The sequence below is a fragment of the Panthera pardus genome, unplaced genomic scaffold (genome assembly GCF_024362965.1).
Source record: "Panthera pardus isolate Hobbes unplaced genomic scaffold, ASM2436296v1 HiC_scaffold_9, whole genome shotgun sequence".
NCBI lineage: Eukaryota > Metazoa > Chordata > Mammalia > Carnivora > Felidae > Panthera > Panthera pardus.
Genome location: NW_026527024.1, coordinates 848,246 through 863,328, shown reverse-complemented (window position 1 = coordinate 863,328; position 15,083 = coordinate 848,246). Strand labels below are relative to the sequence as shown.

The 15,083-nt window shown below is 47.8% G+C and overlaps 1 protein-coding gene and 1 long non-coding RNA gene across 3 annotated transcripts in view; one reads left to right on the top strand and one right to left on the bottom strand.

Moving 5' to 3' along the window:
- Positions 1 to 25: 25 nt before the first annotated feature.
- LOC109269231 (uncharacterized) lies at positions 26 to 2,627 on the top strand. Its single transcript, XR_002080994.2, has 3 exons — positions 26 to 441; positions 908 to 1,049; positions 2,295 to 2,627. It is a non-coding gene; the product is annotated as an uncharacterized LOC109269231 (long non-coding RNA).
- A 328-nt stretch (positions 2,628 to 2,955) lies between these two features.
- The window catches only part of ZNF398 (zinc finger protein 398), a 32,978-nt gene continuing 20,850 nt past the window's right edge, over positions 2,956 to 15,083 (bottom strand). For both annotated transcript variants that reach the window (XM_053898636.1, XM_053898635.1), the window contains exons 5-6: positions 12,508 to 12,621; positions 2,956 to 11,439 (exon numbers count right to left, since the gene is read on the bottom strand). In XM_053898636.1, the coding sequence (XP_053754611.1) occupies positions 10,286 to 11,439; positions 12,508 to 12,621 (1,268 nt within the window). In that variant the 3' untranslated portion in view covers positions 2,956 to 10,285. The remainder of the gene's footprint in view (positions 11,440 to 12,507; positions 12,622 to 15,083) is intronic.

The window sequence follows — 15,083 nt, the reverse complement described above, 5'->3', positions numbered from 1 at the left end:
GCTCGCCAGCCAATGGCCTCCGAGCTCCTGCCCGCCCGCGGGGACCGGCGGGGGCCACTTCGGGGCCTGGGCCACGCCCCCCGCCGCCCCCCAGGTGGCCCTGGGTGGATATGCTCGTTGGATCCCTGCGTGCGGGATGCCTGGCCCCAGAGTCCCAAACAATGCCGGGTCCCGATTTCTGTTAATGCTGCAAATATGTATTGGGCATCCCCAAGGGAAATGGTGTCTGACCCTACTGAAAAATTTGCAAGAGTAACTGTGCCTGCGGACTGTATCTTCTGGCCTTTCCCCTTCCCTCGTTCCTTTACGGGCTTTACCTCCCACTCTCCCTCTTCCCAATCCAAATTTACCGCGACCAATTCCAGGCCTTTGCATTGGTCTGGATGACAGAGAAGTGATCTGGGCCAACGTGTCAGAAGAGGGCCGAACTCTTCCTCCCAGGTAAGGTGCACCGTATTTTAATAGCAGCCTCTTCCAAAACCTTTAAATATAGGTCAACATCACTTTGAAACGTCCAGTTAAATCAGAGGAGGAACCAGGGGGAGGCCCTGGTAGGCTGATGGAGATTAGGGTGAGGGGGAAATTCACTCATTCATTCCACAAATATTTACTGAGCAGCTACTATGTGCCCCCTACTGCTTAGGCAGAGGGTGGGCTTTGGAGTTGGATATACCTGAGTTTAAGTTCCAAAATCACCACTCGCTAGCTGTGACCGTGAGCAGTTTAACTTCTGACCTTCCCCTCAGTCTCTTCCTACAGAAATGAAGCAAATGTCTACTCCACAGCTGTAAAATCAAATGAGACGGGAACAGTGCTTAGCACATAATAGGCACCCAACTAAGGTAGTTACCCCCCAAAGATGTCTTACAATTATCCTTAAAATCGTATCTACTTTGTCTTCCTAAAGGACTAGTTCCTCTCTTCTAAAGACCAAGATCTCCAAAGCTACTTACTGCCCTGTGGAGAGGCAGGCCTGCCACAGAATCACCCCAGACTGGTACCCTTTGGTCCCATTGCACTTAGTAAAATAAAGGGCATTATCGGCCCGGGTGAGACCTGTGCTTACAGCATCATATTCCGATGAATAATTATCAAGTGGTTTCTCTGTTAGACACCCTTTCCAGATACAGAATGAGTCTCTTGTGGACAGTCATATCCTCAAGGAGCTTACAGGCTAGTGAAGGTTCTATTCCCTGCATGATAAGCTCGAAGCTACTCAACTCAAACAGAATTTAAATGTACAGCTTTCACTGTACCAGCATTATTCTAGAACAATCACGCTCGGTGACCACAGGCCACAAAAACCAGTGGTAGCTACAGCTGGGTGGGAGGGAGGGAAGGGGGGGTGGGGCGGGGCGGGGGAGAATGGATCAGGGACACCTCCCAAAAGGAAAACAAGAAGGGCCCGAGGAAGGGGCTGCCGGAGCGGCACTGCCCACAGACCCTCTGTTGGGTACTCCAGTGACCGGTGGCCTGATGGGCTGAGGGCTGTGCTAGGAAGGCGGGGAGATCTCATACTGGGAGGGCTGTCCGGTCATTAGACCTGTTTCTCTGAGTCACTGGGTAACCAAGAAGCAGTTTAAATTATTGAGGGGCAGAGTAAGCAGCTGGACAATGTGCATTATAAAATGTCAAGTATCGTTGTTAATAAACAGCTCTTGTGAGGGAAAGAGACCCAGGCTGTGGAGCCTCTGTCTCTCTGGTGGGAACTGCTTTTCATCTCCTCACTAGAAGTTCCATAACTACTGCTCTGGACAGGGTGTTTGAAGTGATAGACGCTGAACCAGAGGATGTGGGAGAGGCCAAAGGAGAGGGCATTCATAAATGCCAGAACATTTATGTGTCGTGATGGGTCATTTTACGCATCAACTTGGTTGGGCCCAAGAATGGCCGGATGGTTGGTAAAACCTAATTTCTGGGTGTGCCTAGGAGGGTGTTTCCAGAAAAAAATTAGCATTTGAATTGGTAGACTGATTATGGAGAAGATACCCTCATCCAAGTCATTGAGGGCCTGAATAAAACAAAGAGGCAGGGGAAGGGCAGATTAACTCCTTCCTTGAGCTGCGACATCTATCTCCTCCCGCCCTTGGACATCACCTCTCCAGGTTCTTAGGCCTCTGGACTCAGAATGAATTGCACAACTGGCCTTCCTGGTATTCCAGCTTGCAAGTGGCAGATCATAGGACTTCGGGACCTCCGTAAATGCATGAGCTAATTCCTAGAATGTATCTCCATATACCCTTTTAGTTCTTTTTCTCTGGAGAATCCCATCACGTGTGTCTATCACTTCCTAGGTATTCCTGCTGCCCCCATGCACTCCACGCCCCTTCAACAACCACAAGATTTATTTGAGGAAGGGAACCTCCAGATTCACTCAGCGAAGCCAACAGGGTAACCGGATTTGCACTCCTATCTCGGTGGTCTCCCCACGCCTAATTTACCAAAGCAGGCTTAGGGCCTACAGTGTAACCCACGGGAAGGAGAACAGAGCAGCGGCAGGTCCCCTCACCCGCTGGCGTGTCTGTGGTGACAACTTCCTGTCTTCACGTTAGGCTCTAGTGCTGCCAACCTCCAAGGAAGGGTAACCTGTGGGTGTCAAAGTCGCTGATATCCTAAGTGTGACTAAAAATCAGGCAGGGCTGGGGTGCCTGGGTGGCTTGGTCGGTTAAGTGTCCGACTTCGGCTCAGGTCATGATCTCACGGTCCGTGAGTTCGAGCCCCGCGTCGGGCTCTGTGCTGACAGCTCAGAGCCTGGAGCCTGTTTCAGATTCTGTGTCTCCCTCTCTCTCTGCTCCTCCCCTGTTCATGCTCTGTCTCTCTCTGTCTCAAAAATAAATAAACGTTAAAAAAAAATTATAAAAAAAAAAATCAGGCAGGGCTTATGGAGGGGCGGGCACTGCAGGGCGAGGTGATAAAGCTCCGGCTACTTGAAGAGGCAGAGTGCTGATGGCAGGGTCACAGAAAAATGTTTTGTATTCTACAGTTTTAAGGTCAGTTTGCTCTCGCTAATGAGTTTCCAACATACTTGCCCTTTCAGACCCACCTTTACCAACGTTTTTATTCAAACTTCAGTGTGCGCGTGCATGCACACACACATTCCCTCTTTCTCACTAACTTCTGAGAATTCCTGCTTTGCAGAAAGTTTAGAGAAAATACTTTTTCCCTCCTGAGTTTATTCTCAGCCTACTTCAAGTAGGCATTTCATCACCTTCTTTACAAGTCTTGGCACAGCAGATGAGTGAAGTTCCCTGGCTCCTCTTCAGTTCTTAATGACTACGGTACTTTGCTCAGTGTCAGTAAATATGTGATTGCTTGGGTGCCTGAGTTAGCTACTCAACAGTTCTACTGCGACAGGTGTCCAGGGCTTAGAAACTCTGTGCATGCAGAAGACAGGTTTTGTGTTGGTAAATTAACAATCGCAGTATGTTCTCTTGAATCCTCCCGACGGGCGTCACTTCAAGTGTGGATTTGATTATTAAAAATGGTCAAAATTCATTCCAAATGAAGTCCAGTGCTCCTATACTGGTTTTCCTAAATGCGACAAATAAGGTGTGAAACCCCGTATTATTGTTAAAGCCGAGCCGGTAAGGACATCACCAAGATCCCTTTTCCTTCTTCATCAAACTGCTAGTGTCACAATGCGAGTCAGGGTACACTGCAGGCATCGGAACGGATCCCATCTGGGCTCGTCCGGTATGCTGACAGTGTGTCACACACCAGGTCTCTCTGGCCAGAGCCCGCAGTGGGCGCAGCGGAGAAAATGCGGCTTTTCCCGCGGCCTCTAGAGGTCCTACCGACTGCGATCAGTCAGAACTTTTTCAACCACCATGCCCATAGCCTTACTTCCTATGAAATTAGGACGGCCCGTTGTGGATTCAGTGACCCTTTATGAATCTCCGATCCACAGCTCCCTGCTCCAGTAAAGCAGGCTAACTGCTCATTTCCAGTCCAAGAATTCACTTTCTTGTTCTAGGATCTTCTAAACTTGCAGGCACAGTAGAATCGCGTGGGGGGGGAACTTAAAAAAAAAACAAACACCCAGGCTCCACCCCAGGAAAATTAGATCATGCCAGGGTGGGCCCTGGCACAAATTTATTTTTTAAGGTCCCCGGCTTCGTCTCACGTTCAGCCGAGATCAAAACAGTGTGCCTGTCTCCGCCTTACAGGATCACCCTGTGGCAATGAGCATCCCGAATTAGTACTTATTGGCTAATAAACATGGGACTGATTGAACTATTCTTGTCCATTGTTTTTATCCTGCTGTTTACTCAGTGAGCTTGGCTTGTAGATATTGTTTTTCTTACACAATTTTTTTACAACTACAATTCAACGCCAAGAACTGCCTTATGTAGACTGCTTTCTGTACTTCCTTGATTTTGAATTCAGCCTGTTTAGCCCGGTCTCTCCAGTAATGTGCCTGCCTTTCTAATTTGTTTCAATTCCTCATGTACATAAAACTGGTTATCTGGCATAAGTTGCTGGTAGAAGTGAACGCATTATATAGGTCTGACACTTTCTGCATCAAGCTTTGTTTTCAGTCTCTGCTCACACATACTGTTCTTCCCACTGCTTCCCAAATTGCCGTCTCGGGCCAGCTTCTCCCCAGCACGGGCAGGCAGACTGGAAGCGAAGAAACAACCGCTGCCTGGCCTTGAGCGAAAAGATGCACCAACAACATCCAGGAAATTGTTTAACTGGTCAACAAGTAATTCTGCATCGATGTCAACACTTTCTTAGGCCTGCAGTATGTTTCAAAGTGCTTTCAAAGACCTTTCCTCATTTGAGTGACCTATGTAAAGTTAGTAAAGTGGGCATTATCCTCATACTAGGAATGAGAAAACCAAAATGAGATTGAAACTCTGGCCTCCTGACTTCCTTTCCAAGAATTTTTTCATTACGATTAGCCTTATTCTTATAAAAGGATTATAGATGCTGGACATAAAGTATTTTACATTACAAACACGGGGAGGAAGAACCACTTTCCAAAAAGAACCACTGAATGGCCCCAGTACCCTAGATCCATCATTGTTATTTTGGTATGCCTTCTTTTTGTTTTCCTGTGCTTTAAGTAAAATGCAGTCGAATGTGTATTTAAAACAAAATGTTATAGTTTTGCTGGAATTTTGTCAGTTTGTATGGCTTTGGAGTAATTATAATACGGTTAGAATAAGAGTCTAAGAATGCATACCTCTCCAAGGTGTTTATTCTACTGTGTCAGATGCAATCTCTCAACAGGGCGGAATCTGGGGAGAAACCAGACAAGGAAAACAGGACCCAGATGTAAAATGTTAAATTCCATGATTTTGGAGTTGGAAGAACCATCGTGTTCTGTCTGCATATTAGAATTAGGAAGATGAGACCTACAAAATAAGTGGCTTGCTCCCTATCAAGTAAGTAGTGTTCAGCTTGGCCAGAATCCCGTTTTTAACTCCTGCTCAGGTGGTCTTTCCACTGGATGATTACGCACTGAACACCCATGTCCCTATCAGCACGTGGCCCGTGAGGGATACGAAACAGGATATGGCCCGTGTTCTTGGTTATTAGCTCACTTTTTAGACCAGTTTCAAGATTTTACAGTAAATAATGGCTTTGCAATTAAAGCCACATAGCTCAATGAGACTTTATCAAATATTTCAAATGTACCTGGCAGTTTTTGAGAGCATTGCAGCACACTGCTTCTGAGGCTTCTCTGATTGGGCCATATCTCTCTGCCTCCTTTAGTGGTTGATTGGCCCTAGGGGTGAAATACTTTTTTGTTTTGAAGAGACAACTTGACCTAGCTGACAGAAGTCATTGTGTATGCGTATATATAGGATCATGGCCAGAGTTACACATTTGAAAAGAAACTAGAGCGGGGCCAGAAAGGGAGGAGTTAACACCTTAGAAGGCAAGAGATTGCTCATGTTGCAAGATACGTAAATAGTACCTTCTAGTTCCCTTATGGTGGGGACAATAAGCTCTGGTCTCTTAAAGTCCTAATGAAGTAGACGTCTTTGAAACAGAGACTGTCCCCTGTCCTGGTGGTGCCAGAAATACAACCCTGTGCCACCGTTTGCCCATTCCCAGGCCCACAGACCCTGGTGCAGGAAGCACAGGACGTTTCCTCCTGACCACAGCTGACTGAACCAAGATGAACATGCAACCCAAGGGCAGCCAATCCAAGGGTTGGCTGGAAACCTGTGTGACCTGGTATAGAAAGGGGAGCTGGGCCACATCGCATGGTTTAGAATCTGAAGAAAAAAAAAGAATCAGAGCCACGTGGGGTCAAGGTACACAGAAACCTGTGGCAACCAGGAGGTACAGGAAAGACCGAATACAAGAACAGGTTAAACAGAAGCAAAAGACAGCGGTCAAAAAGCTGAGACATCAGGCAATTAAGTGCTTCTGTAGAGCAGCCCAGACTTAGGATCGTCTCTCCAGTCGGTCCCGTAACCTTTCTGGATAGTTTCCGTACTGACCCCTGTGTTGGCAGGCTCTGAGCTAAGCACTTCACACAGGCTTCCTTTTCCTCTAAGCCCCAAACCCTCTTGAGACCTAGATGTCATTCCATTTTACAGATAAGGAAACTAGGCTCATGATGGTTACATAGCATATGTTATGATATTTCTGATGATGCTAGGACTTGAATACAGGTCTGACTCAGAGTCTGTGCCCATTAAGCTCTACTAACCCACGTGTGTCCTTCAATTAAGGCCCTGTGCACTTCCCCCTCCCCCTCCTCCTCCTCCCCTCCCTGCCAGTTTGACCTAACTTGAGGTTCTTTTGCTTAAAGAACCTGGTACTTCCCTACTCAAAGGATGTCCTATGTATAGACCCTGTGAGTTTGTAGAGTTAACGGAACAGGGTCAAAGCATCCACCAAACACACAGAAGAAACCTATCTGATGATAACAGAGTTCCTCATCTATAAGAGCCATTTGGGGAAAGACTTGCTTTGACTCATTGCTACTGAGCAGCCCTCAGACAGCTTTTTGTTGTCTAAGAAGCTTCGATATGGGGTGGAAGGTGGGGGGAAGGACCAGGGTGTTCTGACTCTCCTCGGAGAAAACCTGAGCAGAAACTGGGTTCTCCATCCCATGTTATGAATAAAGGAACCTGGGTCCTTTATTATCAACAAAGTTTTTGCGGACTGAGACAGTGAACGTTTGTTATTCCCCAGTAAGCAGCCATCTGATCTCATCCTGGTTGAGATGGCATGGTCACCCAAGTCTTTCCGAAACGCTCCAAAAAGCAGCCCAGCGGTCTCCCACTGGAACCTTGCAGTCTTAGTTACGTAAAGCACTGCTCTAGCCAGAGCCCAGCTACCGTGTTTCCAATATTAAATACCCAGCAGAAAGGACCAGAGTCTTCTTTCACTTTCTAGACAAGCAATCAACTTCCATTTATTTTCACACCTGTGGCTGAAACAGAGGCTCATCTAATGGTGACGATGAAAAACTTGGCAAGCAAAGAGTGAATCTGGTTAGAGTCAACATCTGGGTCTACTTCAAGGGGATGTGCCTATTTGTACGTGACATACCTCTTAGCCCAGGGGCAGACGGAGAGCACATTTCTGGGTTCTTGTCTTTCCTATCTTGTCTGGTCATGACAACCGATCCTCAGCTACTTCAACTTCAGTTAAATGGTCTCTCTCAAGAGCCCTCGATGGACCAAGTTTCTCCACACTCTGAAACCTTTCTGTTGGACTTAAGTTTTCCACCGATACATTTATGCATCCGCTCAGGAATCTTAAGCAAACAAACTCTAGAGCTGGCCCGGAGTTCTACCTGTTAGAGGATCGGTGCAGGGAAAGGAGACCAGAATGCACAATCGAAAACCCCTGGTGTGTATGGGGCTGAGGAGTAGAACACGGACTTCCATCTTTCTGGCATGGCCCTGCCCATTCCCTGTCATTCAGCTTCATGGCTATTGCCATGGCATTTGAACCACCTCGTTGATATTTGAACCGTGTTCAACTTCTTGCCAGAGCGTGGGTCCCTGCTGACTACAGTTCCTTGCAGAAAAGACTGTGGGATGTATTTGTAGCATTTTAACCCACAGGTCTCTCTCATTAACAAGCTCTGTACCCTCGTTAAATCTTTGAGTAGAGAGTTTCTGACGTTATCTAGACCAGCACCACACCTAATGTAGGAATCCCTTTCTAGCACACCCTGGCAAATATTCAAATCCTTCCAGAAAAGGGAACTCACCACCTAAAGGTAGTGCTTTGATTCTTGTCCCCTTTAATGAGGAGACAAGGTTCAAACCAGAGCTGGATCTCACACCAAGTTCCTAGTAGGTCACCAGTGAAGCTGGAACCCTGGCTTTGGGAGCCCCAGAGCCCCTACATTTACCTATAGTATTGGTCTAGATTCTAACTAGAAAGCACTAATCCCAATATGCTGGGGTTCTTTTCATCAGTTGTCCTGGTTTGTTCTACACTGGATTTTCTCATTGCCTTCAGACTATAAGTTATGGCAGGGAATCGGGTCTCACACTCATTCTTAGATCTCCTGTGATCCCTGGTATTGTGAATGCCACAGAGCAGATGTTTCATAAATGCAATTGTCCTCTAAGGGCAGCATGTTCAGACAGAGCCTTCCCAGGAGCAAAGCTAGCCAGGGCAAAACCTTTTTCCTAGTGTGTTTATGCATAGCTAGGCTGGGTGAAGGCTGGACTAGGTGATAAGGGAAAAATGGGTGCCTCCCTTATCATTTCATCAAGAAACTGTCCTAAGTACTTGCAGACCTTGTTTCCAGGCATCTGAGAAAGATTCAGGGGAAACAAGAGAGGGTAGGAATCAACAGCGTTACAGCCCAAGACTTAGGGCAGTCTCTTCCACCTCAGGCTCCCAGCCGGAATAAAACAAATCGAGTTCGGTCAAGTTTCAACAAGAACGTCTCTGCTTGGATTTGGGGGGTCTTATTTGGCTTCGCCTGGAGAGAAGCCAGAGTTAGAGATAGAATTTTGGCAGAAGAAATGAACCACGAGTTTTGTTAATTTCTTTGTTAATTTCACTTTTTTTCCCTTCCACCAGCCTCATCATTTTGCAGATGAAAATTTGCAGTCTGTACAGGGAAAGGGACTTACGTCCCACTGCAAAGCCACTTAGTAGCAGGACCACACTCCGACGCCCTCCTCTGACTGAATGATCTCGAGCACATGGGAGCCAAGGTCCCTAAAAGCAGAACAGGCAAGAAGGGGCTGTCCTTGTCTGTACTGGTGCTTAGTGCTCAGGGACCCACAAAGCCCTTCAGTCTGCCCACTGCCAACGGGGAGAGCCGGAAGGGGCGCGCAGACACTGATAACTCAAGAAAGCTGCAGGAGAGCACCATCATCTCACTACTGAGGAAAGGAAAGCTGAGAGCCACGGGCACTTTCTGAAACTCCGTAACGCTTCTGGAAAGCGCTGTGATCTTTTCTGCTGATGACTGTCAAGAAGATGAGACAGCAGGAATGGAAAAACCAGCTTATTAGCTTGGAAATAAGGAAAATCTGACATAAATTTATATGTCATGGTTCAGGCACAAATTTCAGGCTGTTCTGTCATTTCTCTGGCTCTCTAGATTTTAAAGCTGGGGCTAAGGACACTGCTCCCGCTTTTTTAACGAGGACCTCCACAAAGGCTCCTAGCAGTTTAAATGCCAATAAGATCCTGAACTCTTCAAACTATTCAAAGTTAGGAACTGTTCTCCTTAAGGAGCTTTTAAAGTCAGGCTTCTTGCTCCCCCGATATTAACAAAATGTATTAGAAGAATTAATCTAGGAAACCTAGGAAGGCAGTCTTGAATTCTCATCTCGGGAGAGGCAGTACATCAGCACAGGAGCAGATTTTAGCTGGTGTCAGGAAGGGGCATACGCGACCCAGGCTCCAGCACTCCCTCCTAACAACCATCTCACCATCAAGGAATTAACCAGAGGTTCGGTGAGACATTCTCATGCCTCAGGATGGGCTTCGAACTTTGGAGGCTCTTCCTACCTAGAGCCACAATCATTATTACCTTACGACCCCGTGATGGATTACCAGAGGACAAATCTTGCTTCCTAACCTCTCTGCAACATTCGTATATAACATTCTTATACAACTTCTGCTTAGGTAATACTTTTGAAACGATCGGGATGCTGGGTCCCTTTCTAGGTCTTTCTGGGTTTCAGAGTGTGGTGTTCTCGTAATGTTGTCAAGTTCCAAATTCCGGCCTGTCTGTAGTCAAGTGTGTAAGATCCCAAACTCACGGAAGTGCCACACGGCGATCACTGCAGAGGGCCCAGGGGCCAGCGGGCACGGAGAACCGCGAAAGGAGCGAGATTTACAAAACTCCCCCTCCGCTCCCTTCCCCGTACCACTGACTGGTCTCTAGACCTTCGGTGTTAACGCCCAGGCCAGAAGTCTCGAGCCCAGTTAGGAGCGGCCCCGGGGGGTCGGGCGGCTGTCCAGAGGGGTCGCTGTCGCCCGCACAGCCCCCGCTGTGGCCCGAGCGCAGGTGGTCCTTGAGCGTCTGCTTGTAGCGGAAGCTCCTGCCGCAGTAGGCGCAGGGGTAGGGCCGCTCGCCCGTGTGGATGCGCTGGTGCTTCATGAGGTGGTGCTTGCGGATGAAGCTCTTGCCGCAGTGCGCGCAGCTGAAGGGCCGCTCGCCCGTGTGCAGCCGCCGGTGGTTCAGCAGGTGCTCCTTGCGCATGAAGCTCTTACTGCAGTCAGTGCACGGGTAAGGGCGCTCGCCCGTGTGGATCATCTGGTGGCGAATCAGGGCCGAGTGGCCATTGAAGTCAATGCCGCACTGGGGGCAGGAGAAAGGCCGCTCCTGCGCGTGCCCCCGCTGGTGCAGCAGGAGGCTGATTTTCAGGCTGAAGCTCCGGCCGCACTGCGCGCAGCGGAAGGGCCTCTCGCTCGCGTGCGCTCGCCGGTGGCTGGTGAGCCGGGCCTGGTCCGCGAAGCGCTTGGGGCAGTCGGGACAGGGGAAGGGGCGCTCGGTGCTGTTATGGACCCGGAGGTGGTAGGTGAGTCTTGAAGGGTGAGTGAAAGTTCTGGCGCAGTGCGGGCAGGTGGGGGGCGTGTCACTGGCGTGGGGCTGGGAGCTGCTGCTGAGGTCGGCCTGCTGGGGAAAGTGCTTAGGGCACTGGGCACAGGACAAGGGGTGCTCACCTGTGTGGCTGCACTGGTGGGTCAGCAACATGTCTTGGCTGAGGCTCTTGCCACAGTGGTGGCACGAAAATACCTGTTCCCCGGCCGGAGGCGGCAGGGGGTAGCTGCCCAACTGCGTGAAAGTCACTTGTCCCTCAGAGGCTTCGGCCAGGTCGGCGGCTGGACGTCCAAAAGGTGCCATGGACGCAGACGGCTGGCTTTTGAAAGCCACATCGGAAAAAGCGTCCTTCGCTGCCGGTGGTGGAGAAGAGAAGGTGACGGGAACCTCGGGGCACAGGGAGGCTCGGGCAAGGCCTTCAGCTTTGATGACAAGCTCCTCATCTGAAAGAAAGGACTCAGGGTCACCCCTGTCAACAGCCGTCTGATGGCAACTCCCGGCACAAGGCCTAAAAATGACACATTCGTCTACTCTTACTTCTCTTCGGTCGGCCAGATAAATGCTTCATGACTATTAGCTCTCTTTACTTTGCCTGAAAATCCAGTCCACATTTCTGGCTCTGAATCTTTGCTCGTTCTGCCCTCCCTTTTGTAGCCTCCATCCGTCTCTTCCCAGCTTCCCAAATCACACCCGACCATGTCACGCCAATCTTGCAAGGCCCAATTCCGGCTTCACAACTGGCTAGAGGCCGCAACTAAACACCTAAACTAAAACTAATGGATCTTCTCCAAACTCCTGATTTCTCTTATAGAAGTCATCCACCCCACTCACCCTGGAGACTTAACAGTGGGCGTGCCCAGTCCTGGGGCGGGGGGAGGTGTCCGATATAAATATCTGGAAGAGCACCAACTGGTATTTTTTATTTGTTTCCTAGACTCTAATGGAACACAGGGCATAGAAGATATTTAAAACAGGCTGCATCAAGTCATATATATGAATGGGTTCCTTCTGACCTTGGGATTCTCTTCTACAATTCAGATGGCAAAATATAGATGGTGCTAAATCTCTGGGAAGGAAGCTATTTGCTGCTTCTGCCATCACTTTGTCCCGCGGGAGAGCTTTGTCAACACTTGCGCCTCTCCAAGGACATTCTTGTCTCTATGGCTCATCTCCTCCCCCCGTTTTTGTTCTATCCTTTCTACACAATCCTCAGATGGTCTTCAGTCTTTCCTCATCCTCCTACTTTTGGTACATCCTGTGGGCACTTATCTTTCTCCCTCTAGCAAATCGACTTTGTCTTTACACTTAAAAGGGTGTTTTCACACGTAAAATTCATCTTACTTTGATTTCATTATTTCTAACCTACTTGAGTGTGTCCTTTTCCCCCTTTCCCCAATCTTCTTCCCCATCCTTGCCTCCACAACACGCCCCCCCCCCCCCCCCTGCCGCTTCCTCAGTCAGTCCTGGCCTGAGCAGAATCTGGACAGGGGCATCTCCGAGTCCTCACTCACCGGCATAGGCACCCTTGTGCGGGTCACTCTCCTTGGCCTCCTGTGGGGCCCCAACCTGGGGTTCTTCCTCTTGTTTGATCCAAGACAGAATATCTGATGTTGAAATGCCAGGCTCTATTTGTGGGGAAAAGAGAATGGCCTTCAGGGCTTAACTCCAAAAGTGACAATGATCGGGTTGGTGTGCTGAACACTATGTTTTGCCCAAATATTTATCTCCAACTGGAAAACCAAAACTAAATCAGCCTTTGAAAAAAAGGCATACATCTAGAGAACCTGATTTATGTATTTTTACATGGTATACCGAAACCTATTTTCTTTCTTTTTATTTATTTAGTAAACTTTCACTCGTGGCCCCAAGATCAAGAATCAAATGCTCTGTCGACTGACCTAGCCAAGCATCCCTTGATTCACTATTTTCATTTTTTTTCAATACAGTATGAGTGCCCTAGGCACACCCACATTTCTAGAATACTTTTTAAGTTTATTTATTTTGAGAGAGAGGGCAAGTGAGGAGGGAGGGAGGGGGAGGGGGGGAGGGAGGGAGGGAGGGAGGGAGGGGGAGGGAGAGAGAGAGAGAGAGAGAGAGAGAGAGAGAGAGAGAGAGAGAGAGAGAGAATCCCAAGCATGCTCCACACTGCCAGCAGGGAGCCCGACACAGGGCTCAAACCCACACACTGTGAGATAGTCATGACCTGAGCCAAAACCAAGGTTGCCCACTTAACCGACTGAGCTACCCAGGTGTCCCTCACTACTTTCATTTGAAAACAAATCAGAGTTTTTACCTTGGAGAGGACACCCTGACATAACCTAGAATCAGTAGTGCTTTCATTTTGTTAGCACTCTTACTTCCAAAATGTTTTCACCTTCTCTCACAGCTTTTTAATGAAATAATAAAGTAGGGAATATTTTCTCCATTTCGGTAGAGAGGGCCCCCAGAGGTTAAATAAATTGCCAGTAAGGAAGTATGTATGGTGAAATGCCATATTATCAAAGGTCTGCTTTAAAATGTAGCAGGAAAAAGGCAGAAGAAACAAGATTGACCAACAAGTTTTTCTTAGATGTTAATTAAAAAACAAATACATTCCCAGAATTACAAACTTAGGCCTATTTAAACACAGATCTGACTCCTCAGAAACATACTTTTCAGGTTCTCAGTTCTAGGCTCTAAAAGATCATAGTACTTTAAAAAATTAAAAAAAAAAATTTTTTTTAATGTCTATTTATTTTTGAGAGAGAGAGAGCAAGCAGGGGAAGGACAGAGAGAGGGAGACACAGACTCTGAAGCAGGCTCCAGGATCTGAGCTCTGAACTGTCAGCACAGAGCCCAATGCAGGGCTTGAACCCACGAACTACGAGATCATGACCTGAGCCAAAGTCAGATGCTTAATCGACTGAGCCACCCAAGCGCCCCTAAAAATATTTTTTTAATGTTTATTTTTGAGAAAGAGGCAGAGTGTGAGCAGGGGAAGGGCAGAGAGAGGGAGACACAAAATTTGAAGCAGGCTCCAGGCTCTGAGCTGTCAGTGGAGCCCGATGCAGGGCTTGAACTCACGGAACGCGAGATCATGACCTGAGCCGAAGTTGGATACTTAACCACCTGAGCTACCCAGGTGCCCCAAGATCATATTACTTTTGCCTATTAAATGATACAGCTCATTGTTCCCTGAACCCCCAGGAGAGGGAAGAATAGTGTTTCCAAGTCCCTCAGGCCTAGTGGATTCTTCTGGAAAGAAAAAAAGAACAGCCTCCAAACGCTTTGCACATAACATGCCTCATTTGGTCAGTACAGAAACAGCTGTGCTTGCTATTTGAGCCACGGCGCCTATATGGCCTTTTTTGGCCTAAAAGGACAAGCTGGCAAGCTGAGAAGGTACACAGAGTAAATTCAAACTATACTATTTCTCAAAAAAGCCTTGTAGGTAGGTTCTGGTTTTATTTGTAGCAAATGAGCAGAACTCACTGTTCTGCCCAGTGCCTTTAAAATCAGTTAGAGTCCACTGAAATTTGGTGTGCCTAAAGCAGAAATATGAGGCGGACAAGACTAAGGCCCCAAAGACTCTCAGGTTATGCAGCAAGACCAGGAAAATACAGGTTCTAGTGCACACAGCAGGTTGCCTTTCCAACTTCCTGCTTTAAACTACAGGCTGAAATGTACTAAACATAGTCCAACCATATCTTTTTTTCTTCCAGATTTTATACCCACACACATATATGGAAAAGAGCAGGAGGGGACAGACTAGGTGTAACGAAGAGGGTCTTTTTACAGACATCCAGAGGATGAACTATTCATCAAAACTACGAGACTTTTAAAACAGTGCTTTAGAAACCTCTAAATGTGATTCAAGTGGTTTTGACTTTTTTTTTTTTTTGCGGGGGGGGGGGGCGTGTAATATATTTGATGAGTTTCAATCCATTGCTCAAATTGTGCCTTCTTTGGCCAGTGGGAGCCTCTTCAGAGCGGCTCCATGTCTTTTCATATCATCAGACATCTAGTTTCTTCCATTTCTGGCATGACAGACTATCCCAGGTTCATCCTGGACATTTCCTGTTCCACGCACACAATCACTGATCTGAGA